General features: G+C 38.7%; 1 protein-coding gene across 1 annotated transcript; it reads left to right on the top strand.

Annotated features, from left to right (window-relative positions):
• The first annotated feature begins 17,059 nt into the window (after positions 1-17,059).
• Positions 17,060-21,959, top strand: zfp36l1a (zinc finger protein 36, C3H type-like 1a). The gene is made up of 2 exons (XM_052580533.1): positions 17,060-17,246; positions 18,443-21,959. The coding sequence occupies exons 1-2, from the start codon at positions 17,190-17,192 to the stop codon at positions 19,505-19,507; spliced, it is 1,122 nt and encodes a 373-aa protein (XP_052436493.1). The 5' UTR covers positions 17,060-17,189; the 3' UTR covers positions 19,508-21,959.
• Positions 21,960-25,595: the final 3,636 nt, after the last annotated feature.

Raw genomic sequence — 25,595 nt, forward strand, 5'->3', positions numbered from 1 at the left:
TGTTATATGTGAAGTTAAATTCAAATCTTACAGTACTTGTAATGTACTTCAAATCTTACAAGTATGTTTAAAAAAAACTTTTTGCAGATTCATTATAAAAGTTAAATAACTTGCAACTTGATCATTACAAATGACATGTTTCATTAGTAATGACATTAAAGTCAATTTTAGTTTACCATAAAACCTTGTCAGAACAGCAGAATACTTTAACTTTATTTCATTTACAACTGTGTTATGAAATGACATATAAAGATGTACTGCTTAAGTGCTGCTAACTGCATTTTCATTTAATTGAAAATAACATGCATTAGATGTCCACAAACATTACATTCATTACTATATATTATGTATATTATTTTAAAGTATATTATTTCCATACTGCCTACTCTTTTAGAAAATATGCTAAAGTGTACTTATTGCATGTTTAAAGCAACACTGTGTGACCTTTCTTCTGACTTTTTGTTTTTCTTTTTTTCAATACAAGGGAAATTTAGAAAATGAGTTAAACCATAATCATGATAAAATGAGATGAAGGAAATTTGGGGGCTTCTTTTCAGGCCACTTTCCACTTAGTATTGTAGTGCAGGATGTGACCTCACTTCCTCTCTTCACAAGTCCCACATAGAACAAAGAACAAAACAAGATCCACCACATAACATTTCTCGGTTTTATGTAGCTGACCACCAAAAATACAAAAAAAGTCTTCACATAATAAAGAGACCTCACGCACTTTTTACAGATTTAGTAATATACTATCTAAGCAGCAAAACCTGCATGCTAATGCTAATACTGTTCTCTTTAGATGCTAGTATGAATGTTTTGTTACTTGTTTTTACTTTCTACTTTCATCTATGGCTATTTTAACACAGAGACAGCAACAGATCTCTTACAGTGATGGGCGAATGCAGGAGATTTTGTTAGGTGGATGGGGGAGTGAAACCGCTAAAGGGCGACAGGGCAGTCTACAGTGTGAAACTTTAAAGCCAGGTTTACAAGATGACTCACTCCAGCAGCTCTCATCTTAAAGAGTTAGGTAAACACAGGGTTAGGTGTTAATTACCACACGTTCATGAGTGAAAGTGTCATGGAAAGTACCAAGAAAGCTCCCTTTTTCAAATAGGGAAGTCTTCGAGATACTACCGCCTGATCAAACCGTGATAAGCGCATATGAATATACTGATAGTGTTTTGGAATTAAAGTAGAGACTAGAGCGCTTCAGAGATGAGGTCAATACCGCACGGGAGTGTTTAGCTTGGCCAAGAATGCATGATACAAGTCACTCAGGAGAGATTTAGCAATGAAGAGATATGCGGGTAAATAAACCCAGAGGGATTAGGTTATTAGGTTTGAACTTTGACCTCTGGGGGACAGTGCATGTGTAAGAAAATGCTCCCCCCTCCCAGTAAAAGCAGCACAGGGCTGGGTCAACCTGACCTCACTGCCTGATAACAGAGGACAAGTAAGGACAAAAGGGGAGAGGTTAAATCGCAAAGTCCAAAGGAATAATAAAGTCTTGCATAAAAACTGTGAAATCTATTTTAAATGTCATACATTTATATAATTAAGTGCGATATGTGTTGGTTTCAACTGGACTGATATTAATATTCATCTTATTGAATTTAGAGAAAAACGCCTATAGTCATCTGTGTAATAGCAGGTTCCAATGTGACAAACTTACCCCATGTACTGTGACAGCAGTAAGTGTGTATAATTAAATAAGTGTGTGTAATAAAATGTTTTTTTTTCCTGGCCAGTAAAAATGGAAATGCTCAGTGGTTTTTTTGTAGCTGAGACTTAAAAATTATAGTCACACTTTACTATAGGGACCAGCTTTCACTATTAACTAGTTGCTTATTAGCATGCCTATTATTAGCATATTGGCTGTTTTTAGTACATATAAAGCACATATTCTGCATGACCATATTCGACATCCCTAATACTGCACAATACCTAAACTTAACAACTACCTTAAGAGTTTATTGAGGTAAAAGTCATAGTTAATTGTTTGTTAATAGCGAGAATTAGACCACAATAAAGTGCGACTCAAATCATTATAAAGAATAAACCCAGCCTGAGAAATATTCCCTAGAGTAAAATGCATCTAAACTAGTCCTGATATCCCTTATGTTCATGTAACAAAGTCTGTCTAGTTAAGTTAATGATTATACACTCTAGGCCTATTTGTTGTTCAACATAATATTTACTCATGTGCTTACACAATAACATGAATGCAGTCAAATAAAAAGTGACCAAAAAAACTTCCAGAAATAACACTCCTTGTCTCCCTCAACTCACCTGACTGATAAGAAAATATTGTTCTAGCTATAGTGCTAATTAATAGCAGCCCCACACTTACAGACATATTTTTTATTCCTCCTATTAAGCGATCAAATCGAGATTTACACTTTAAATTAATTTTGAAATGCATCAGTACTATCTTAAAGCATTCTTAGGGCTTTAAAGGCCACACAAAATCAAAATAAAGTTTTTGGGTGTTAGTATCAATATGTTAGTCTTAAGGTTATCTATAAGGCAGTGTGTTCCTAAACAGTGACAAAATTTCCATTTAGAAAATATAAGCATTCAAAGTTTGCAGTTAGTCACTTCAGCTTTTACATTTTAAAATTTTTTTGACGTCACATCATACTTCATCTTCTCATCAAATCTTCTGACCAATGAAATGTCCTCTAGAATTGCACTATGAATAGAAGCTGAAGCGCCGGCTGAGATCGGTCACTTGTTTACAGCGTAGTATTTCCTGTACAGTTTTACTAAGAGTTTCGTATTGAATCTAGGGGGTAATCTATTAGACTGTGGTTGTCAAATGCGTCTTTACCGAGCTCAACGGCTCTGGCCCGAGCTGACATAATCAAAACACTTTTGGCTATTTTAAAAAGGGGTGGGGCTGTTCGATATGTCCCGCCCTCTCTTCCTGTTTCAGTTGAAATTACGTCACTACATAGAATAATACAGTGTGTTTCAAAGCACTTTAGGGGACCTTTTAGTTCACCCCAAACTGAAAATTTATTATAACATCACTTGCTCACCAATGGATCCTCTGCAGTGTATAAGTGCTGTCAGATTGAGAGTCCAAACAGCTGATAAAAACATCACAATAGTCACAATTAAAAAGCTGGATGTTCATAAGAAATTTGATTTTTAGGGTTAACTTTTCCTAACATAGCATGTGACTTGTGTATTTAGCTTTATGGTCTTTTATTTGTCACTTGCACAATGTTTACTGTCTTCTTAGTCACTTTTATGAGAAAAAGACATGCAAAAGACATATATGTAATCATAAAAGTAAACGCGTGTGCGTGTCTGCACAAGTTCAGATACAAAAACATGCATTGTTTCCATTCAGACATGCCAGAAAACGCAAATCCTATTTGAATTGTCTCTTTTCACTGTCAGAATAAAAATACAGGCCTTAGACAACCGCCAAGTCAACCATGTTTGAGTTCCAATGGTCTACAATAGAAGGGACCACACAAACGTTATACCATCTGATAAGGGTATGTGCGAAGGAAATGAGCAGCTCTTTGACAGATGAGGGGAGTTCTTCATAACCAAAATAGAACACACACATGGCACGTCGACAGACAGACATCGGTTGCACAGTTTGGTTGCACTTCAGAGGTGGTTATCGGGGGAAAACACCAAGAATATCTCTGACCTTGTGGTAGCACACAACATTGTGACACATTTACATCTGTTTATGGTTAATTTCATGTTATTTACATGCACTAATCACATATTTGTTTTCACACCATGTTTTTAAGACTCCGGGCCTTTTAGCATTATCACCATGTCATCAACTCTCATCTGGGAAGTGGAACTGAGAAACATAATACTGACAACAAAAGACTTTTCGGTTGCCCTATTTTCAGCTGTTCTCAAACTTCACCTCATTTCAACCTTGCTTTGAATGTAAAGCACAATGAACTCAATCCACATTGCTCTTATGTTACTCATAATGTAATATACAGCGGTTAAATTAAGTATTGAACACGTCATCATTTTTCTCAGTAAATATATTTCTAAAGGTGCTGTTGACTTGACATTTTCACCACAATTGCTGGTAACAACCCATTCCATTGTATTACACAGCTTAATTTCTGAACTTATTTGTTTTGTCTTATTAGTATGCATTGATGGAGTTGTTACCGACATCTGGTGAAAATTTCATGTCGAGACGCCACTTTTAGAAATATGTTCACCGAGAAAAATGGTGACGTGTTCAATACTTTATTTCCGTGAGAGACACAAAAGGCAGCTGTTAAAAGATTCAGCTGAAGAAAAGAGTGAATGTGATCCCTCGGATCAGCCAGATCTCAGAGATAACGCCTCAAACCCTACAATATAATTTCGGAGTATAAAGGAAACCCTGTCGCTGAGGGAGCTTGAGTCATCTGAATAGTTTTCTGTCATTAGACAACACGTCAGTCTCATTAAACACAAGCATTCCCATGAGGCCTCTGACTCTATACCCACAGCAGACAGGAAACCTCTCTGACCACATAAACAGGGACATTAGAAGTGAAACAAAGAAGGGAGAATCCAATCAAAGTTACCACCGCAAATCAAACTCTATCAAACTGGTTCCATAACACTTGAGCCGTTGAGATAAACAAGCCAGACTGTTGCTTATTTCATCTTTGCTGCACACGGTAACGGTTTATCTTGTTGAAAGTGAGCTATTCCTTACTCTGCCATGTTTGCACGTCTTTGCGAGGCAACGCTTCCCTCCCTAAGGTTTCTATTTTGTCTTCGTATAAACATGGAGCCATCGTTATGATGAGGTGAGAAGATTATGACATCACTGGAATTCGGCTGTCAAACACAAGCGCCTGTGCGAGGCTGAAATGCTCTGTGCATGCTGGGTGAATGAGATTGTGTGAAATACAGATTCCATGACCACTCAAACTGAAGTATCGTCCTCAGAACAAGCAGATTCTGCTTTGAGAAGGACAGAAACTAGCATAAAGTCTGTAAATAGCTTTATGCTCTTATTCAGTACGACTTCAACCCTCTTCCTCTCGAAGGGATCTTGAAAGTAAAACGTTTTTGCAATTAATTTATTCCAAAATACATTAACATGCGTTCTTAAAAATACTGTAAAACAGGAAATTACACAGGATTAATAAGTAAAAAAACATAATTTGACCCTTTTAATGACATAGCAATTTCAGATAAAAAAATTCTGTTTTTTAAAAGTTGTAAATAAAATCTAAGATTACTGGAGTATGTTTTATGTTTTAGTCTTTCTCCTTCAAAATTCTGTTTCATTCAGTGAGTTAGATGCCATTATGTGAAATTTACTAGCAATTCCAGAGTGAAAACTATTTTGAAGAAAACACACACACACACACACACACACACACACACAAATAGTTCAAATAATTATTATTGCAAAAAAATGTGTAATTTATTATGCCTTTATAATGAAGCTTCTTGTAATTGGTATAAGTTTTTCAAAATCATACAAAACCAGCAAGAATACAAAGAGTGTTGATAACACTTTAGTATAGGGACCAAGTCTAACTAGTTGTTTATTAGCATGCCTTTTATTAACATTTTGGCTGTTTAGTAGTACTAATAAAGCACATATTCTGTATGACCATATTTCATATATTCATAGTTAATGGTTTGTTGATAGCGAGAGTTGGACCTAAAAATAAAGTTTGACCTAAAATCAAGCTCAATTGTGAGTTCAAAGTTGGTCAGGGCACATATTTTATTTTCACAGTGCAAAAAATGGATGCGCAAAAACAAGATTCAGCAATGGTTTATTGCTTACGCACTTTGTAGACAGACCAAAGACAGTTGACATTTGTGGCACCAAAACACAATTATAGGCTTGAACGAGATGAACAAATTAAAAAATCTCAAACAGAAATTGTGGTAAAACAGTCGACCTCCCTGAAAGCCATTGTACGATGCAGCACCTAGCTGGTCAGTGCACCACTGGACCCATAATGTTATGATTCACTGTTCTAAACTGAAGTCTACAAGCCCTCTGTGACTGTGAATGGAGAAAGATTTGTTACTGTATGTGGCAAGCTGTATATAAGATAGAGGGCAATGTGTTATATGTGATAGGAGGCCCTTGTGGGGTTAAATAGAGGTGAGTGCGTGTATACGGTTAATCAGAGATGTGAGAAGACGCCGCTAACCGTGATCCAGCAGTGCAGCAGCAGCAGCCGAAAGGAAGGTGGGCCTGTCCTCCTCACACATCTACCCCTGAATTTCCACTCTGTTAAAGAAATAAATAAACTCCAACTCCACTGGGTACACGAGCGCCGTTCACCTCTTCTCTCATCCCACGCTCCAGCCCTCCCCCGCGCGGCTGGTCGGCCGCCCCTCACACTGACAGCTGTCTCTGATTAAGACTGTGAAAAATGGGGCAGTCACGCCAGCCGCCCCTTCCTCCCCTGCATTCCTTGAGCGTGACTGTGCACTTTCTCCCTCGTGCCGTTCTCCCTCGAAGCTTCTCGCTCTGATTGCATATTTTTCTTTGTTTATCTCTTCTTATTCCTTCTATGTGCCTATTTAGACTTGTTCTTTCATTCAGTTCTTCTACACCTTTCGTGTTTCTGCCAGAGTGGTTGAGCTGTATTTATGAGGGGGTGGCAAAGATTTGTGGGTAAATGGAATACAGTGTCAGTGTACAGTGTGGGGGGAGCGCGAGTGATGACGCATGAAAATGTGCTTGTCAGATGGAGACAGTTAACTGCGGGGTGCGTGAATGAAAGTTAGTGGGAGAAAAAGAGATTTGTGGGGTATAGAAGCGCAAGTGACCAAAGGCGTGAGGAGTTTATGGTTGTGCGTGAGAGCGAGTGAAATGGAAAATGATGCACAAACACATGTTGTGTATTTGGGTCAATGACGTGATGCTCATATTTTTTGTCAGGATCTATTAGGCTTTTCTAAAATACACAACAAATTTAATTGGTACAGACAACTACTCCAATGAAAGCAATTCTATGATAAACCTGTTTTCAATTTCTAAATGAAAAACCATTTTGATAGTTTTATGGAGTTAGATATTGTTTTGAATCAAAATCAACAATAAAAATAAAAACTTGGGATAAGTAGTTAAGACATATTATTAATTTTATTATTTAAAAAGTCACTTTATTTATTTTATTTTATTATTTTAAACTTTCCAATCAAAGTCAGTGAGGTATAACCAACATGAAAAAGTTTTTTTTTTTTTTATGTGACAAGAAAACTATCAAACAGGACATTATGTCAGAGATCTACAGATCCTCATAACTCAAAGGTAGAAAAGAATAAATAAATAAAAGGAAAGGAAAAAGATATTTAGGTCAACCCAGATAGATTAACCCCAAGAGAAGTGCATTATATTTACTGGTTAATTTCTTTTTCTTGTGTGTGTGTGTGTGTGTGTGTGTGTGTATCTAATTAAACATATTTTGGGGAAAAAATTGTACCCTAAAGTGAGCAAAACCTGACAGAAACCTGCACTTGGGGACATCCTTGTTTGTAAAACTGGTATTAAAATAAAGTAAGCAAAGCTTTTTTTACATTATAAAATTGCAGAAAGTTTTCTGTGAGAAGTAGGGTGGGTTAAGGTAAAAAAAAAAAAAGTATAAAAACAATGGAAATCTATGTAATTTCCCTCTTTGGCTAAGTTAAGATGTGTGTGTGTTTAATATGGAAGTCTGTTTCAGCCACTGAATAAATAAAAAACTTTTTATCTCACAATTATGAAAAAAAAAAAAAAATCTCAGAATTGTGAAATAAACTTTCAATTATGAGAAATGAAGTCAGAAATGTGAGTACCTTTTTATTTTTAATTCATTGGTGAAAACGGCTTCCACATTTTAAACTTTATCTATTTAAGGTTCAAGAAAAATATGTTATACATTTTTACTTGATGATTACACTACTTGACACTTGTCATTTAGTAATCTGGGACATCCTTGTTTGACTCATTTACATCAAAGATGTAGAGCACCTTACTTTATGTGATGCCTGAATAACAGATCAGCACAGAACAAAGTCTTTGAGGCCATCTTCACGAACCCTTGAGTAACCACTCAAACAGCAAATATAAGAGCTCTCCATTACCCATGGAGGAAAACCAAACCTCAAACTTCAATACAGACTAGCATTTTTCACTTTGCAGCACAGCCATGTTTACACCACATTAAAATTACCTCATGATAATTACAATGTGCTTTGAGTGTCTCATTTTTGCGGCTGTTTTGCTTCATGTACTTCTTTATTTGTTCAGGGACTGCTTGGAGACCTCGACAGAATCCACACGATTCCCAGTGCATGAGACGGTGTGGAAGGGGAAGCTAATCCTCGCCCTGTCATCTCCCCCAAGACGTCTGTAGATCCACTTCCAGATGTTTCCTGTAGTGTCACTCATGTATGCTCATACGAGGGCCAAAAGGCTTTAGCGTGAAGTTTACATTGTCTGAAATGTCTTCTCTTTGACTTTTGAAGCTCATCACTGTGGAAAACATCATAACTAGAGTCATTTCACTCATTAGTAGCATTGGTTTACACTGTGCAACAACCCATTACGCTCTGTTTGGCTAAAAAAAGACGGAGCATTCTTGGCTTTGGACTGCGGTCTTGCATCTGTCTTCGTTACACGAGATGAGGATGAACGCATACTTTTGTGTGTGACCGAACGGTTCACGCAATCAGAGGCAGGCGTTCAAAAAACAAAGCAATGAAATTTGTTCTCTTTTTGAAAGGCCGCTTTCATGAGGAGCTCAAGGCCAAATCCTCTCTTTAAAGCAAGAAAATCTTGATTCCAAATTAGTTTAACAAGCCTTTTCCTGTTTTATCAGAGCGTGTTCGATTTAAACACATGCTATTGTAATCATTCTATTTTTGAGGGTGGTTTGAGGGCCAGGCCAGTACTGGTGGGAGAAGGTCCCATCACGGGCTGTTAGATACCACGTATCAGATTTCATAAACAAGCAGGAACATTTTTATCAATCACTGCATTCAAGCGGGCGAGCGTTGCACTTGTGTCCAGCTGAATGATTCTTTTTGTCAGAGGCTAAGACATTTCCAAGGCGCCACACTTGATAGTATTTCGTCTATTATGACCACATCTTTTACACAAACGACTCAGAAAACAAAGCCACAAATCTCTCCTCCTGTATGTTTCTGGATGTTTGTCCCCCATTCCAATACTGTGAGCCCTGAGCATTGTTCTGCACCAGAAGCCTGGCACAAGATCTCCTTACAGGAGAAGAGCTAGAGATAAGGGCCTTCACATTAGTCAGCTTCATCACCGCATGTGATATAAGACAGATCAGAAAGAATTAAGAGGAAAACAGTCTCAGATAACCATTTTAATCTCCAACTATATATTTTGTGACATGATTCATGTGTCTCCAGCTGTAAAAACTGATCCTGGAAGTGATGTCTAGAGTTCTGTTCCAGCTTTGCTAGTCACTTATAGTAATACAAAATGTTAGAGATGCTCACTGAAAGTACTAAAAGCAGGAGAGAACATTAGAACAATGTTTTTTTCCATTCTACATATGATTGTCTTTGAGCAAACTTGCCGGTGTGGGAGGGAAATACACCGGCCTGATTGCATCTGCACCAAGCGTGTAGCCATACAAATCAAACCGAGTCTAAAGGTCAGTGCTTGAACACGTACATGTGGGAGACACAGCGAATGTGCCTTTCTAGACTGCACATACAGTATGACACATTTTCAGAATGGAACACGTGTTACGCAGTGGAGATAATCGCAGTGCACTCTTGATGTTGTCTTGCAAAGCAAGGAGCAAATTTACTCAGCTTCTCACTGCGGTGACTTCCAATAGACTGAATTATATCCACTGACATAATAAGTAGTTGCATTATGTAACTGTAATGTGATTTTTAAAATATTTGGGGGGTATTTTGCCACACTTTAATAAAGCAGTTGGCCAAAAGACATTTTGATATACATGCAACAGTTAGCAGTTAGCGAAAATATATTTTATTAGCAGTTACTGTAGCAAAAAACACTTTACGATACTTTTTGCTATCAGGTAGGTAATTAGTGAAAACTTTTTATTCACAAGACATTTTTTTTAAATATGACAATTAGTGAAAAGACATTTTAATAAAGCAGTCAACAGTTAGCAAAAATACTTTTAATATAGCAGTTAGTAAAATGTATATTTTAAAATAGCAGTTAGCAGTTATCAAAAATACATTTTATTACAGCAATCTGTAATGATCAGTCAAACTGACTGATGTTTCCTTAATTAAACTTGGGTTAAATTGTACTGTGTGATTTAATGAAAGTTATAAACTTGTCCTTTTAAACTAAAACAACACAATAAACACACACACACAAAAAAACACTTAGGCTGTTAAAAGAAAACAGTTTCTAAAACTGTCCCAAAGAGTCCAGAGTGCATTAAAGACTTTGAAATAGCAGGTTACTAAACACATTTTTAATAGCAGTCGGCTTTTAGCAACTTGGCCTTGTTAAGTATTTGTGATATGGAAATATATAATAAAGTAATAAATAAAATTTTGTCTGTGTATTGTCCGATATGGATCTTTGTTAAAAGCACGTTAGGGGTGTAACGTTACTGTGGTTTGATCCTTAGACAAAGGACTTCTGTCTGTGAATGTCTATTTAGCGTGAATCGAAAAACACACTGTTTGACTAACTTGTAATCTAACTTTTGTGATTACTGAAATGTTGTCGAAACATGTATATATACTTATATGTAAAAATGGACTTTTAACAGCTCCCCACACTTTTGTTTTGTCTTACTTCAGGGGGTTCAAGCCTTAATTACTGGGATCAACCCTCCCCATACCATCCCCTGCTTTGCAAGACCAGAAACCATTGTTCAGTTGATGAAGCCAGTTGTAAAGAAATCAGAGATCCAGATCTATTGTTCCAGGAAACATCACTGTAGGCCACGCATGTTCAGACCGGAGCCAAGCTGTTTCATGTCAAGAAGGTGCATTATTAAGATTGTATTAATAGCCGCGTCCCTCTCCAATGGGAATTGTTTTCATTTGGAAACAATTTAGTTCACTTTTTCATTGTTTCCTCAGTACCACATTGGTTGGAAGATAATGAAGGCCGGGTGGTGGTCAAACACGGAGCCAGATACGTCAGCTCGAAGTCCAGAGAGCAGGTCTGTGTTTGCCAGCTCTGGGTGGATTCATCAAGAGGGTCATGGTACGTACAGGGCAGCTGTGCGCTGGGAAAATATCTGTACTCCATTTAAGAGTAAAATGGGGAAAGCTTGGAGAGGACATCGAGCCGCTCGCAGGCAAAGTTGGACTGACTCAAAAGTTTGGTGAATGCATTCTAAGTTGACGAGGATGGGGACAGGGGCTCATAAAGTGCCGATTCTGGGAAAGCCATTTGACTTTACTGGATTTCACAGAGCATATAAGCACTCAAGGAAAACAAACTGCAAACCAACACTGTTTAACACGCACCAAAAGAGTTTCCACACTCCATGTCACACAATAGGATGCAGAATGAGCTGACAAAACAATGTGGGCTGCCATGTGGGACTGGACCTTGAGAAAGGCTGAGGTTGAGAGGTTGTATATACAAGCGTGGATATGCCAGCAATATCCACAGTGGACATGCTTAGCATTGGGTGTAATTGGTTCCAGTTTCTTTTTGACAAAGACTCACTTTTCTTCTTCCTCTTTCTTCACACAAACAGATAGACAGGCTGAAACGAAAAAACACACTGATTTACCAAGCGAAACATAAAAAGGATAAACAGAGATAAAAGCAGAATGGCAGTTTACAGACAGTATTTGCAGTCTTTGACATGTGAGGTACAGTGGAGAGCATGATGAGTTTGTTCTAGACAACACTGTGGGCTTAAAACGCACTCCATTACAGTCGAATACAGCGCACAGAACAAACTGATTTCCCTCAGGATTGAACCAAGCTGCACTTTAGATCTTTGACATGGAGAGAGACAAAGACACTGAGTATTAATCCAATACATCTTTCCATAACAGATATTTCCATCATCTCCTAATGGGGGAAAAGTGTGGCGCGTAAAGTTGATTGATCTTTCTTTCTGTTGACTTAGGCAGATGTCTCAAGAGCTGAAGAAAGAAAAACGTGGCACCTAAAAAAATTAAGCATCTAAAACAGCTCTAACACTCTTAAAGGGATAGTTCACGCAAAAATGAACAAATCTGTCATCGTCTACTCATCCATATGATGTTCTAAACATGACTTTCTGTGCGTGTTCTGCAGAAGAAACACATTAAGGTTTGGAGCAACAAATGATGACAGGATTTTCATTTTTGGGTGAACTATCCTTTTAATTAAACCTTTAATCTATTGAAAAAGATTAGATGATTAATGTACGGAAACAAAATAGTATCTTGTTGACATGAGACTTACTTCAGCCGTTAGCTGCGATATTCTTTCATCAAATGATCCTCCCTTCTAAAACTGACGTCTTTTGCTTTCAAGATGGAAAACTGAAAGGATATGTTACTCGTTTATCAAGTTTTCATTATATTAAAACCCTACTTTTCATGGATGGACGGCAGCCAGAGACTAACTTCGGGGAATATGATTGAAAACATTTGCGAAATCAAAAAGAGAGGTCAAGAAAGCATTGATTTTATATGGCAAGTTGGCGGTTTCTGAAAACTCTCCCCTGGGAGAATGCGGAGGAAAGGATTTACTGTGCTGTGGTTGCCCAGCCACGGCCCACATACCTTTAATGTTGCTCACAAGAGCTTTCTCCACCTCTACTTAATCATTACTTCAAGGAACAGTAGAGGTATGCCATTACAGCAGGGCAGAGACAAAAAAAATCCCTGTTTTGTCTCCATGATCTCTGAGTTAAACTATGAAGTCTCTCTTGCAGCTTGATAGTTTGGAGAGACCTGAAGTTTTATACGAAGATCATATTGGAGAGCTGCATGCAACTTTGGTGACCACACTGTTTTACCACTGTCTGAAAGTGGCAATTATCCCAACATGCCCATGACTGGATAGTGAGATGCCTCATAGGAGCGCGGCCTCAAATATACCCTCTCAAGTGAACATAATTGATACAAATGTGCAAGTTTGGAGCGCAAATACAGGTTTAGGTGCTGAACTCTTGAGTAGATTGTGGATAACAGTAATTAGAGCGGAGAGCAGTTTTGGGACGACACGTTCAGGCAGACTTAGGTCGGGCAAAGCGGCAATCTGCTGTTCGTACAAACATAACTACACACAAAGCATCTCAGCTCCAATTTAGTGCACACTTCCCATTTTTGTCATGCTCCTAAAGGAGATAAATAACTTAATCTGACCAAGTATAGTCCCTAAATGTCAAAACTACTTATATTAAAAAAGACAAACCTACACTGTATGACCACTGGAGCTAATCCAGTTGTTCCCGCCCTTGCTTCCTCTGTGTAAATGACAACATACAATGACATAATCTACAATTTAATTATAAGACATGTTTTTCCTGAAGGGCTTTTACTCTCATGCACATTAGTCATCATTAGATGCTTTTTAAGGCAAAGGATTACTGCTTAAAAAAATCTATATTTTTTATTAGGAAAAAAATATATAATAAAATATTATGGATGTTTTTTATTATTTAGTATGAGAACATTTCTGCTTTGTTCTATGTCATTTTTGCAATGGGCCCCAATTTATTTCTGACCTTGTATCCAATCCATAACTAGGCACAAAATATCACACCAACTAGTACATAAGTAATCAAAACACACTAGCAACCCCCAAACAACAACTTAAAAAATTTATGTATACACAATCATGATCATAATGCTGATTATAAGCTCACACTTTTCTACTGTTTATGATCATGCACTTCTTACAGTGATTCAGAAATGTCCAGGATTGCATTATACTACAAACCATTCTAAAATGTTTTAACCTCATTACACAGTACACAAGACATTAACTTAAACCACATGCTGTGGTTTCAGAGAAATCAGAAGACAAAACAATGCATATGCAACACACACTAAACAAGTAAAAAGATGCATTTTCTTTCCAGCTTGCTTCCCATTCATATCCAAGATTTTGCTCAAGAATGTATGTAGAAGCAAAAACAGTACTTTTCATGTGTGGAGCGATTTCATGTGTGAGACAGAGAAGAGTGGCTTCACATTCGGCCTTGTTTGTTGTCCGGCTCAGCACTGGACACATGGGCCGTGTAACTCTAGTCCAGTTGTGACCACACAGGAGAGGTTCTGTACAGAGGGGGTCGGCTCCAGAATGGAGACAGATGGACGGAGGGCAGTTCTCACACAGAGAATGGCCTCCACTGTTCCCGTGCTGGCCGCTGCTCACAAAGATCATTGATTTTGACCACGTTGAGTGAAGAGCTCACTAATATCTCATTTCAGCACCGTCCTCAGCATGACCATGACACCTGTTCGGAGGTCAGGTCTAAAGAACACCTCGATTGGGGGAATCTGATCACAAACCAGTCTTTTTTTCTTTCTGAATATGTAGAGGTCAATGCAATTTTACTTTTTCAGAGTTGGCTCTCATCCTCGAGAATGAATATCAAACTATCAACAGATTTTCAGTGTAAAGCAGTTCAGGATTAGAAATGCACTTTTGAAAATGGTACCAGAAGTGCTAAAAATGTGTGTGTGTGTGTGTGTGTGTGTGTGTGTGTGTGTGTGTGTGTGTATATATATATATATATATATATATATATATATATATATATATATATATATATATATACATGCATGTTATTATATCTATTTTTTCACTAATTATTATTATTATTATTAATTATTCAATATCATACATTCAGTAAATAATAAATTCTGTGTGTAATGCATAAGTTATTATTTACTGAATGTATATTAACTGATTTTTTTTCAGTAATATTTATATATATTCAGTATATATATTATTGAAAACATTCTTTAAAAATCAGCAAATATAGAGATATATTCATATATTCAGTATCTGTATACTCTTTATCCAGTAAATATTTCTTATAAGGAAATAATAAGTTCCTTCTGCCGCTGATCAGTAGGAATGACTCAGATTGGGGAGTCATGATCAGCAGGACAGGAAACCTGGTCAGAGAGGAAAATGACCTGACATTTCACAACTTAAAACAGGAAATTCTATTCCAATAATCATATTTTCATCACTGCACTATTTCCTGTCTTCAAACCCTGACACTTTCCCCCAACAATTCCTCTTCCTAACAACAGTACATTTACCTTTGTGCCAATGTTAGAATTTGCTCCAACTATACAAAAAGACAGGAAAGGAGGGACAAACAAATCGTAAACAATAGCATAATAGCTAACAGCTAATGTCATGATCAAGTCAAAGGACTAATGCTGTTCCCATATTGTAGAGGTCAAAGAGAAATCCATAAATGTCACTTGTTTATATTTTCGAGTTAAAAAGCAGGCGTCTTTTCAACATCACTTTCAATCCTAATCTTCAGTCTTGACCCTTGAAGAAACTCATTGCACAGCTGTTGCCCTGTATAAAAAGGAGAGGGGGCAACAGCTACTTTGTAGAGGAGTTGCATGGGAACAACATGACTGGAGAGATCTAGCGGTGTACCACTTAACGATTATGTGGCCAAGCTTTTATTGAACCGTTTTTTTTTTTTCTCATTTCAATTGTGCTTAGCCTTTAAAACACTCGGTCTGCATAAATGCAAGAATCAGAATCTGGTGAAAAGGCAGAACAGGAAAAGACAAGTAAACAGATCTCGAATGAAAGAGAAAATACAGTCGCCTGGGGGATAATAAGTCTGTAAGCTGTGGACGTTGAAATAAAAAACTTGAAATGAGTGTCCAGATATCAGCTCAGCTGTACCAGTAGGGTGGTTACCGAAGCACATAACTGACTCTTGGAATCTCACAAGTTCCCCCTTCATATTTAGAGGTTAGTCTGCAAAGTAATCATTTAAGAGATAATTCATCCCTTGCCTCCTACTACCATCTCAAACTCTTATTTCCTGCTGTCTCTCACTGCTCAGCTAACAACAGGAGAACCAAGAAATGTTCATGTAGAGGAGTCTGTTAAACACGGTTTGAAATGAAGTGCGCCCTCTACAGGCCAAAAGACACTATTAAGTGTGGAGAAAAAAAGACCTTTATAAAAACTTCCACCTCTGGCTGAGAGGAGGTGGAGAGGAACAAAAATGCTCTCTTCTGCCCCACACAGCCCAGGGCAGTGTAGCATTGTAGCAAACACCTCCAGTAAATCTGCCCCCCTCCTCCAACATTTCTGAAAAACTTTTGTCCTAAGTGGTCCTGTTCTTCCTCAGCTGTAACACAAACACAGAATGACTCAAGTGTAGACGGAGAGAGCAGTTCTTGCCCTGTCATGGATTGTTAGGGTGGGCTCTGGGAGGGGGTCTTTCCTCAGCAGTGTGCATTTGAAGTTGTAATAGCTCTATATTGCTATTTCATCTAATATAAAGACTATTGATTTAGCATTTTTAAGTAAAAACAAATGTCTGTGTAGAACTAACATAGCACTATCCGCATGAGGTAACAAGAAGCTGTAAGGATCTATGTTAAACTGGATTTACAGAAAAATAAACACACCGACAAAAATGTAAACGTTTACAATGAAATAACGGTGCTGTAAATGGAATGACAATTATTGTAAACAAGCACATGTGAATAAAATTTATAAACAAACACCTTGTTTTCTATTGTTTCATTGAAGTACAGCACTCTTTGCACTTCCCATTCACTCTACATTTAAGATGAGGGACAGTTAAGTTACGAAATAATTCGCAGCAAATGTTTTCATTATTAGGCTACGTCAAGTTAAAAAAAACACTGAGTTACAAAGCGCCTTTGTCACAAAACTCGACTCAATATAAAGTCTCAGTCACCGAAATGAACAACCAGACACATGGACGCTGTTTTGCATTTGAGCATGCCCAAGAGCTCTAGTAAACTTTTCAACTGCGTTGCACTTCTGAGCGAGAGAGAGGCAAAGACTTGAAAATTAGAGAGCGAGAAAAAAAGGGGAGAGCAAGTGGAACGCCCATATGAAGCGTCGTCTCTTGGCCCCTCCTGCATTTGTGTTAAAAGGAAATGCAGACCGAGGGGGTTTCTTAAAGGGCAGTATAAGTTTACACAACCAGAACCGAGCTTGTTACAATTTAAAGCATCCGATTCTTCTCGCTGTTTGATTGATCCTCGATTGGAAGATGACCACAGCCGTGGTGTCGCCTTTCTTCGACTTTAGCGAAGTGATCAGCAACAAGGTATTAAAAAAGTTTCTGCTTGATCTTTGTGTTATGGAATGTGGACGATTAGACTTTCCTTCTAGGTTTGAATTGGCGATTTCAGCTGCATTAAGTAAAACCTAACAACAACAAATGTACAGCTGCTTTTGCCATTCTGAAGTTTTCTTTAAAGTTTTCATGTAGCAGTGAACGAGACTAGACTTGCAGCCAGTAAAGGTCCCTGCTTCGCTTGTTCTGGAGAATCCCTGGCTGTGATTTTACAACATATGTGGGTAGTTGATGCATAATGTGTCCATGGACGTTTTGAAGTGAAAAGTGTATATCTTGGATCATCTTCATACTGCTTGCAATTAATTTGAACTTGATCACCTTTTAATTACTCTTTTGCCTCCTCCAGTGGTTCATTCAAAATAACTATGTAGTGTGATTTAAATGAATTGAAGTACACTTTCAATAAGCTAATGTCATTTTAATTAAGAGACTACATGCCTTAAGCTGTTTGAAAATATTTTGGCATAGTATAACCAGTGCACATCAACTTTCCACAAGTGTTTCATGTCAACTTCCCATGTATGTTTTACGTTGCTTCCTTTTGAACTGTTTATCAACTGAAGATCGGAACAACCTGTTTCACCACCTGCTAAATAAAAATATACTCAAACCTGACAAAACAGTTTTTTTTAATGGAGCTGTAGAGCTGTTTGGGTGTGAATGGTGTATAAATCTGTGCAAGGTCAGGGCTGTCTTGTGATATCATTGAATTAAACATTGACTGAGAGGAGTGACTAAGAAAATCAGTGAGTCAGGCTGGTTCTTTGATATGAGCTTATTCATACTTGCTGTCGGGACATCATTTGTCAGTGGAGTTAATGTTTTTCTGTGCTGACATTTAGTTTTATAATGTTGATTCTGAATGGATTATTGTTGTCAGACGTGGTCCTCAGTGTCCAGACCTAGTTTCATGTCTGATTCTGTATGTCAAGTTCGGTTATTACTCGTATTAGACACACGCAGCAGTCTTTGCTTTTCTAAAGCAGTCAAGCTTTCCCTTAGTGGGCATCGAGCCAAACTAGCAGTTGTTTAGGCCTGTATTTACTCATGTGTAAATGCCAGTTGGTGCAAGTGCAAAACAGTTAAGACGTGCCAACCACTTTGTGGCTTTTAAAAACTGAATTCAGTGTCATCATTTTCTTTTTTTGTCTTTTCCTTTGTAGAACAAAATGCTGAACTACAATAATAACATCCTCAGTACTCCACACCCTGTCTCGGTCCCTTGCACGGGGCCAAGTCTGCCCATCTCCAACCCCACTGGGTGCCTGCTGGACAGGAAGGCTGTGGGGACACCCGCAACTTGTGGGGTTTACCAGCGCCGGCACTCTGTCACTTCAGGAAGCACCAAACTCAACCAAAACCAGTTCTTGAACATTGCCAAGGCAGATCCATCCCTGCTCGGCTCAGGGATGGGAACCACCGGCAGCAGCAACAAAGAGAACCGACTTCGAGACCGCTCTTTCTCGGAGACGGGGGATCGGCTGCTACAGAAGTGTTCGGGCCCTGGAGGCCCCAACGGCCAGGTCAACTCAAGCCGCTACAAGACCGAGTTATGCAGGCCATTCGAGGAGAACGGTGCCTGCAAGTATGGTGACAAGTGCCAGTTTGCCCATGGCATTCATGAGTTGCGCAGCCTAAGCCGCCATCCTAAGTACAAGACAGAGCTCTGCCGCACATTCCACACCATTGGCTTCTGCCCCTACGGCCCACGCTGCCACTTCATCCACAATGCAGAAGAGCGCCGTGGACCTCCTCCAACCCCGTCCCCCCTTTCATCCTCCAATAAGATGGAGAGGCCGCGGCTGCAACACAGCTACAGCTTTGCGGGCTTCCCCAGCTCTGGAGGCTTGAGGGACAGCCCCACCTCGGTCACCCCTCCACCTATATTTACCCCAGACGAACTGCCTGAGTGGCCTAGCTGCAATCCCTTTACATATTCCAGCCAGGAGCTGGCCAACTTCTTCAGCCCTAGCCTGGGCAACGCACCTTTATCCTGCTCCGACCCTTCCACCCATGCCCCATCTTCCCCAACGACCCCTTACTACTTCAGGGCCATGTCCGAGTCTCCCCAACTCTACGAGTCTCCATCCAGTCAGCCAGACTCGCTTTCTGACCAAGAGGGCTACCAGAGCAGCTCAAGCGGAAGTCTGAGCGGCTCCGAATCTCCCGTCCTCGACACCACCCGCCGACTGCCCATCTTCAGCAGGCTTTCCATCTCTGATGACTAAAGCACACTGAGCCAGACCCCGTCCCCCTTTCCACTGCATGCAGCAGTCTTGGGCAGAGAGGATGAGACGCTAGCACTCCCTCTACCTCTTGCCATTTCTCCGGCGCCCTAGAAGCCGTAGACTTCCCTCCTTGTACCACGTCCGCTATGAAACCGATGCAGTGAATTAAGGGATCTTTCTCTTTTTGAATACTCTTTTTAACCAGTACAAGCTAAAACTCTTCTGGCCTCAAGACCCTTCTGTTATCCGGGCCTCGACTTGCAGAACCCCTGCTATGTTCTTGGTGTGACTGTGCCAAACACGCAGAGTAGGAAGTGGATTAGCAAAATGCTAATCTTGAGAGGTATGAGACCGTTGTGCCAGGTGCCACAGCTGTAGTCAAGTGTAGCGGAGCCGGTGGCACGGTTATGGGAGAGATCTGTGCCCAGCCCCCCTCACAAATTACCACTCTTCTCAAGGACACTCTTTCATAACTAACTAAAGATCACAAGTGTCATGCTTAGACCTTTCACATCTGTCTTTGTAGACCGGCTTAAAGCAAAAAGAGGAAAAGAATGTGGAGAAAAAGACAAGTGCCTGGGGTTAAGTGTTGGGTTGAATGGACCACTGTTTCTTTCACTTACATTTTTTCATTCTTGTGGCCTGATTATGTAGCTCTTGTTTTGAGTGCGTGCTCTCCCTCCCTCGAAATTGCAGATTACTCCAGTCTGCAGGAAGGACGTCTCTCATAAGGGTTGAATGAGAATGGAGCTTTGGAATATTTCAGGCACATTCAAATGTTCAGTCAGGTGCTACGTGCTCCATGTCTCGTCTACAGCCAGCACAAACCCCTGAGATGGGAGGTCTCCACTTGAAAATGAACAATTCCTTAACATTTATGTTGTTGTTGATGTTGTTAGTGCCCCTTGTTCCCATTAGTTGCTGGTTACTTCAAGTTTTTGGGAAGGGAACCTTGTTATTAAACCTTAAAGACAAACTCTTTCTTCTTTCCCACCTCAAAACGCCACCTTCCCTCCGACCAATCAGCAAACAGAGGGAAAATTCCATCATTCCCAAGGTGCAGTTCAACCTCTTCCTGTAGCTTCACTTTAGTTCTTCATGCAAGCTCGCTTTATTTTATTTTTTTCCTGTAGATTCTGCTCAGAGGAGCACTTTGTAATTTCATCATCTTTCCACCTATTGGTTTTGACTTATTATGGTCTTTATTATTATTATTATTATTATTATTGTTATTATTATTATGGTTATGTTATTGTTTGAAAGCCTTTCAGAACAGAAGGGTTTGCTTGTCACTGCTTATTTAACTTATCAAAAACATATTTATTGGTGATCATATGCATTTTTTTTGTTCATTTGTTTGTATTTATCTTGATAATGAAACGATAGAATATATTTTCTTTTATGTTAAATTATGATCTTCTGTATTAATCTTAAGATTGTGAAGACTTGTCAGCTTTCTTTTTTTTTCACAGTTTAATATATTGTACTACAATGACTTTTTGTTGGCAACTACACTTAAATGAAACTTAATTTAAAGCAAAAAAAAAAAAAAAAAAAAAATGAAATCCTCTGCCTTTTCATTTATTTATTGTAGATTTATTGACATTCCCTTTTCTCAAATATTTGACTGCAAAATCAGTACTACCATAAAATCATTCATAGGTAATAAACTCACAGGATTGTCTTTGTTTTTTTTTTTGTTTTGTTTTTTTTGAGGTGAGCCCACTTGTAGCATTTTATATGTTAAAATGTTTTTTTTTTTTTTTTTTTTTAAGCATCAAAAAGTGAATTTTTGTTGTGAAAAACAGACTTGGATCACTAATCCAGTTTACTGAATGCCTGAGCCTGGTGATAGATTTTAGCTATGGAACAAATTATCAACTTTCTTTCTTTTTTTTTCTTTTTTTAAAGCAAGTTGATCCAAGATGCAGAAGTTTAGTGGCCTTAAAACATGCACCACATTTTAAATACCACCATGAAGTGCTTTTTTTGTTTCGAATGTTCGTTACAAAGGTTTAATGATGTTGCAAGTAATAAACCTCCAGTGTTAAAGCAGTTTATAATGGTGGACATGATGAAAGGCAGGCAGTAATTGTGACACAATAGGTTGAAGTTCTGTTGTCCTTAGACATTTAGAGCTTTCGGCTTATATGTAAAGTGCCTCTTTTACACATTCCATAAACAAGCGCTCTTTGCCTTAAATAAAACTGGGATGCTATTTTTATGACTTATTGCTTGTATCCTCAGTGGTTTAAGCAATGATTGTCCAAGTTGGTTAACAGTATAGACACAAAGAAAGTATCTGAAGAGTTGAATGTATTTTTTTTTTCATATAAACAGCTATTGTTGTTCACTACAGTAATTTCTATGAGTTTATATAAGATTGATCTCTCTTTTGTAATGACTGATTGCAGTTAAAACCAATAAAAACCCATATTTTTGAGAAAATAAATCATCTTGAGTATCATTTTTATGCAGTATTCATCTTGTGGTGGATGCAAGGAGATGGATGCCTTGAAGCAAGGGAAAAAGATACACGTCCTGCTGTCAAATGCAATTAAAACTGAAAGTTCAATAATCATAATAGTGGTGTGTATATATTACACTAAGGCAGGGTAGATGGTTTTGGCTGCACATGCTACCAAAATGTCTTGAGAATTATACTCATGACTGACCACTGAGGACAAGAGAACACAAACTTCTTATTTGGTTAGGACAGCAATTTTCACAGAACCCCAATTCTGGATCATTATGGTTTTACTAATCTCTGCGGATCTGGCACCTGTGATGTAGGAAAACAGATATTCTACACATGATCAAACATTTTGACCCATGGTTGACTGTAATGAGGGAGTTCCTATGAGGAGTACAGTCATTGGTAGTCTAGAGAAGGACTGATAGGCTACTGACCTGACTGTGGTCAAACTCCATGGGTCTCTCTAAATACACAGTCTCTAATGGGAAATCTGCTTCTCTGGTTTCTGCTGAAATGGTGATGAATTGGGTTAGAAGAGAACAGATCTCAGAAGTCAAAGCCTGACATGTTACATCAGCGCAACCGTTAGAGTCTGGCCGTTATGTAACTTTGTCCCCAAACAGATTAAGTTAACTGAAAACCCCCTTCAGACACGTACAGTTGATGTGACACTAGATCTCACAGGTTTGGGGAAATCGCTAGTTTGTTTCTATCTGAAGCGGTCCTAAACTTTTTCCAGAGGCATTTGAGCTACTATAAAGTAACATTTCAACTCAACAATCACTATATACATACAATAGCCTATTATAATCAAACACCTACTCTGGCAAAAATTAAGTTTAAAAAAATATGCATTATGACAAATGATCAAACCGAGTTTCATTTATTGTAGAGACTTCTCAAAGAAAACCTTTCACAAAAATACATTTATGAGGTTTTAAATAATAATAATCGTCGTAATAATAATGAATGCACTCTCCAGATCATTTGGACACTGAATTTGTTCACTTTCTGACTGTCAAACCTTAGTGTTGAATGTGCACACTAACCTACATCTGTGGTTATTTGGTTACTAGCTTCATATACTAGCTTCATATACTAAAAATAGCATAATTTGTTTATAAATGCCACTTGGTAACTTTCCAAATACTTTCTGCAGCCTTGTTCAGTAGGCTACATAAATACTGACCTTATCTACCAGTGAAGCAGAGCTCAATACAGTATATGTTCAACTTGTTGGCACCAAAGTCTACAGAATCAACAACACTCAAATATGTTCCTTTTTGCTGTTTCCATTGTGCATGTGATGGAAAGACTTGCACCAGTTGCTTGGTATGTTCTGTCAGGTGTAACTATATAAAGAAACCCTCAACCTCCCCATCTTTCCTCCGCTGCACTCACAGTCTCCACCCTCATGAGCGAGGCCACATCCTGTAAAATGTGCCTGTAAACATATAGGTACTTGATGTGTTCTCATCATAAACAGGAAGCAGGTCTCTTTTTCACTTGCCATGCGGCTGGAGAGAGAAAGAGGGTACAGCCCGGAAAGCTTCATGTGTGGCTTCTGTTGCGTTGAGTCTGTGTGTTTCAGTGTTGAGAAACACCATACTAGACTTTGTCATTCCTCTATCAGGAAGTCCTGGAATGGATTGCTTGATGTTTGAGCAGTGCAAACATACAGAAATGTGCCAATTCTGCCCTTTTCTGTATGTGTACATATGCATGTCTGTGTGTGTGTGTGTGTGTGTGTGTGTAGGGCAAGTGGAAGGCCAGGGTCAGTGATGACTTCAGACTGAAGAGTAACTTGTTTACTATGAAGTAAGTAGTTTAATGTAAACAGATTACTTTCTGACCTATTGTTCAACATTACATTAAAACAATGAGGAAACATATATAGCCTAAAGTGTGTCATCAATAGTGTTATTGTAAAGCTAAAAAGCAAATAAGTTGGTTGTGTCATAGACAAATTTTCTAAGGCCCTAAAGGCATGCAACTGGTTTCAGTTCACATCAAAAACACCATAAGACAGTGATTATCATAACAATGGGCTACAACTACTCAAAATGCCTGAATAGAGATGCCCTGGCAACTTCAGACAACCCCCTAATATTAAGTTTTGCACTGATATACTCTTTAAACTGTACACATTTAGTTCACTGTACACATCCCCCTGAACACTTATTCTGAAGCAATCGTCTGGTCATGAATATTAACCTTGGCCCCCTGGCTGTTTCCATGGTCCGTCACATGGTTTCTTTTTACCTCTTCAGAGCAACCCTTGACCAGCACGAAGAACAGAAGAGTATGACAGAAAAAGGTGTTTAGAAGATCTCAAAAAATGTGCGGTTTGGAAATGTTTCGACATGAAGGTGAGCTGGTAGTGGAACCAGGTGCAAAGGAAAGTGTGGTTGCGACTGCACCCAGCCACCGGCTTCTATTTGCAGCATTTCTCTGGTTGCTGAAACAGCACAATGAAGCGTAGAGGAGACTGAGTTAGAAAACCGAAACTGAGCTACTTAACCCTGTCACATCTCTGATCTGTACTGTGCTTACTCTTTGGGTTGGACCTTAGAGTAGGACTTTGGGAGCTTCTGGATGGGATTAAGACTGTACTTTCAGCTTTCAGTTCAGGACTAAAAAGACACCTGATGTGATGCTTGGAGGACAAATGCTGAGTCTGATATTATGTCCAAAAAAGGTAGAGGCAGAAGTGTTTTTTTTTTTTTAGTTGGCTTTTTTGCATGTGTGTACAGAACTGCATATCTTTGACACCTTCAAAAGCCTAACTGTACAATGAGGGGGAAGCATATCTCAAACTGTTTGATGTTGCTTATGACATGCTTGTCTGAAGCTCCAAACCACCTTTTCTTCACGTCCTTCCTGCCTCACTTGTTCTCAAACCAGTTTAAACCCAAATTTAACCAATTATTGTCAAGCACACACAAGGTGTGATTGTCTATTATGAACCCACACAATAAGTCATCGTCTTTGCTGATACTGAAAGCAACATTCTTGCAACTAAATTTACATCTGGATGCAGATATTAGCTGTAACGGGTCATCCATATTGACCATATTTCAACTTCAATGAGAGTTGACAAAAACCAATTGGAGATGTGATGCAAATGAGTGGTGAAGTCTAATGGACATCTCGTGATCTAACCGACATTAATTCAGAATATACTAGAGCATGGGAAAGAAACAGGTCGGTGTTGCCATAAAGGGCAAACTTTAGATGGTGGGTGGCTGGAAACTTGGTCTATTTGTGTGGGTATGTGTAGGTGAAAGTGACGACGACAGAGTACGTGAGGACCCTGAGAGACTTGTGCCAGCCCAGAACTGAATATTAGCAAAGCTTTGGGATCCAACAAGTGTTTCAAACTCAGTCTGGCTCCAACACAGCATTCCAGCGTTACCTGTGTAAATAAAATACAAAAGAATCATTTAGGATGTCATTTAAATTTCAAATTTCAAAAGATTCCAGACAACAATTAAAGTATAATGTTTTTGTCCTTCTAGCTTTGTCAAACCATTTAGGGAACATTTCTCCAGCATTTACGAGCTTTGTTTCAGGCTGCCATCTGTTTCTCGGGGGCAACGAAACCATTCAACA

Source organism: Carassius gibelio, chromosome B17 (genome assembly GCF_023724105.1).
Source record: "Carassius gibelio isolate Cgi1373 ecotype wild population from Czech Republic chromosome B17, carGib1.2-hapl.c, whole genome shotgun sequence".
NCBI lineage: Eukaryota > Metazoa > Chordata > Actinopteri > Cypriniformes > Cyprinidae > Carassius > Carassius gibelio.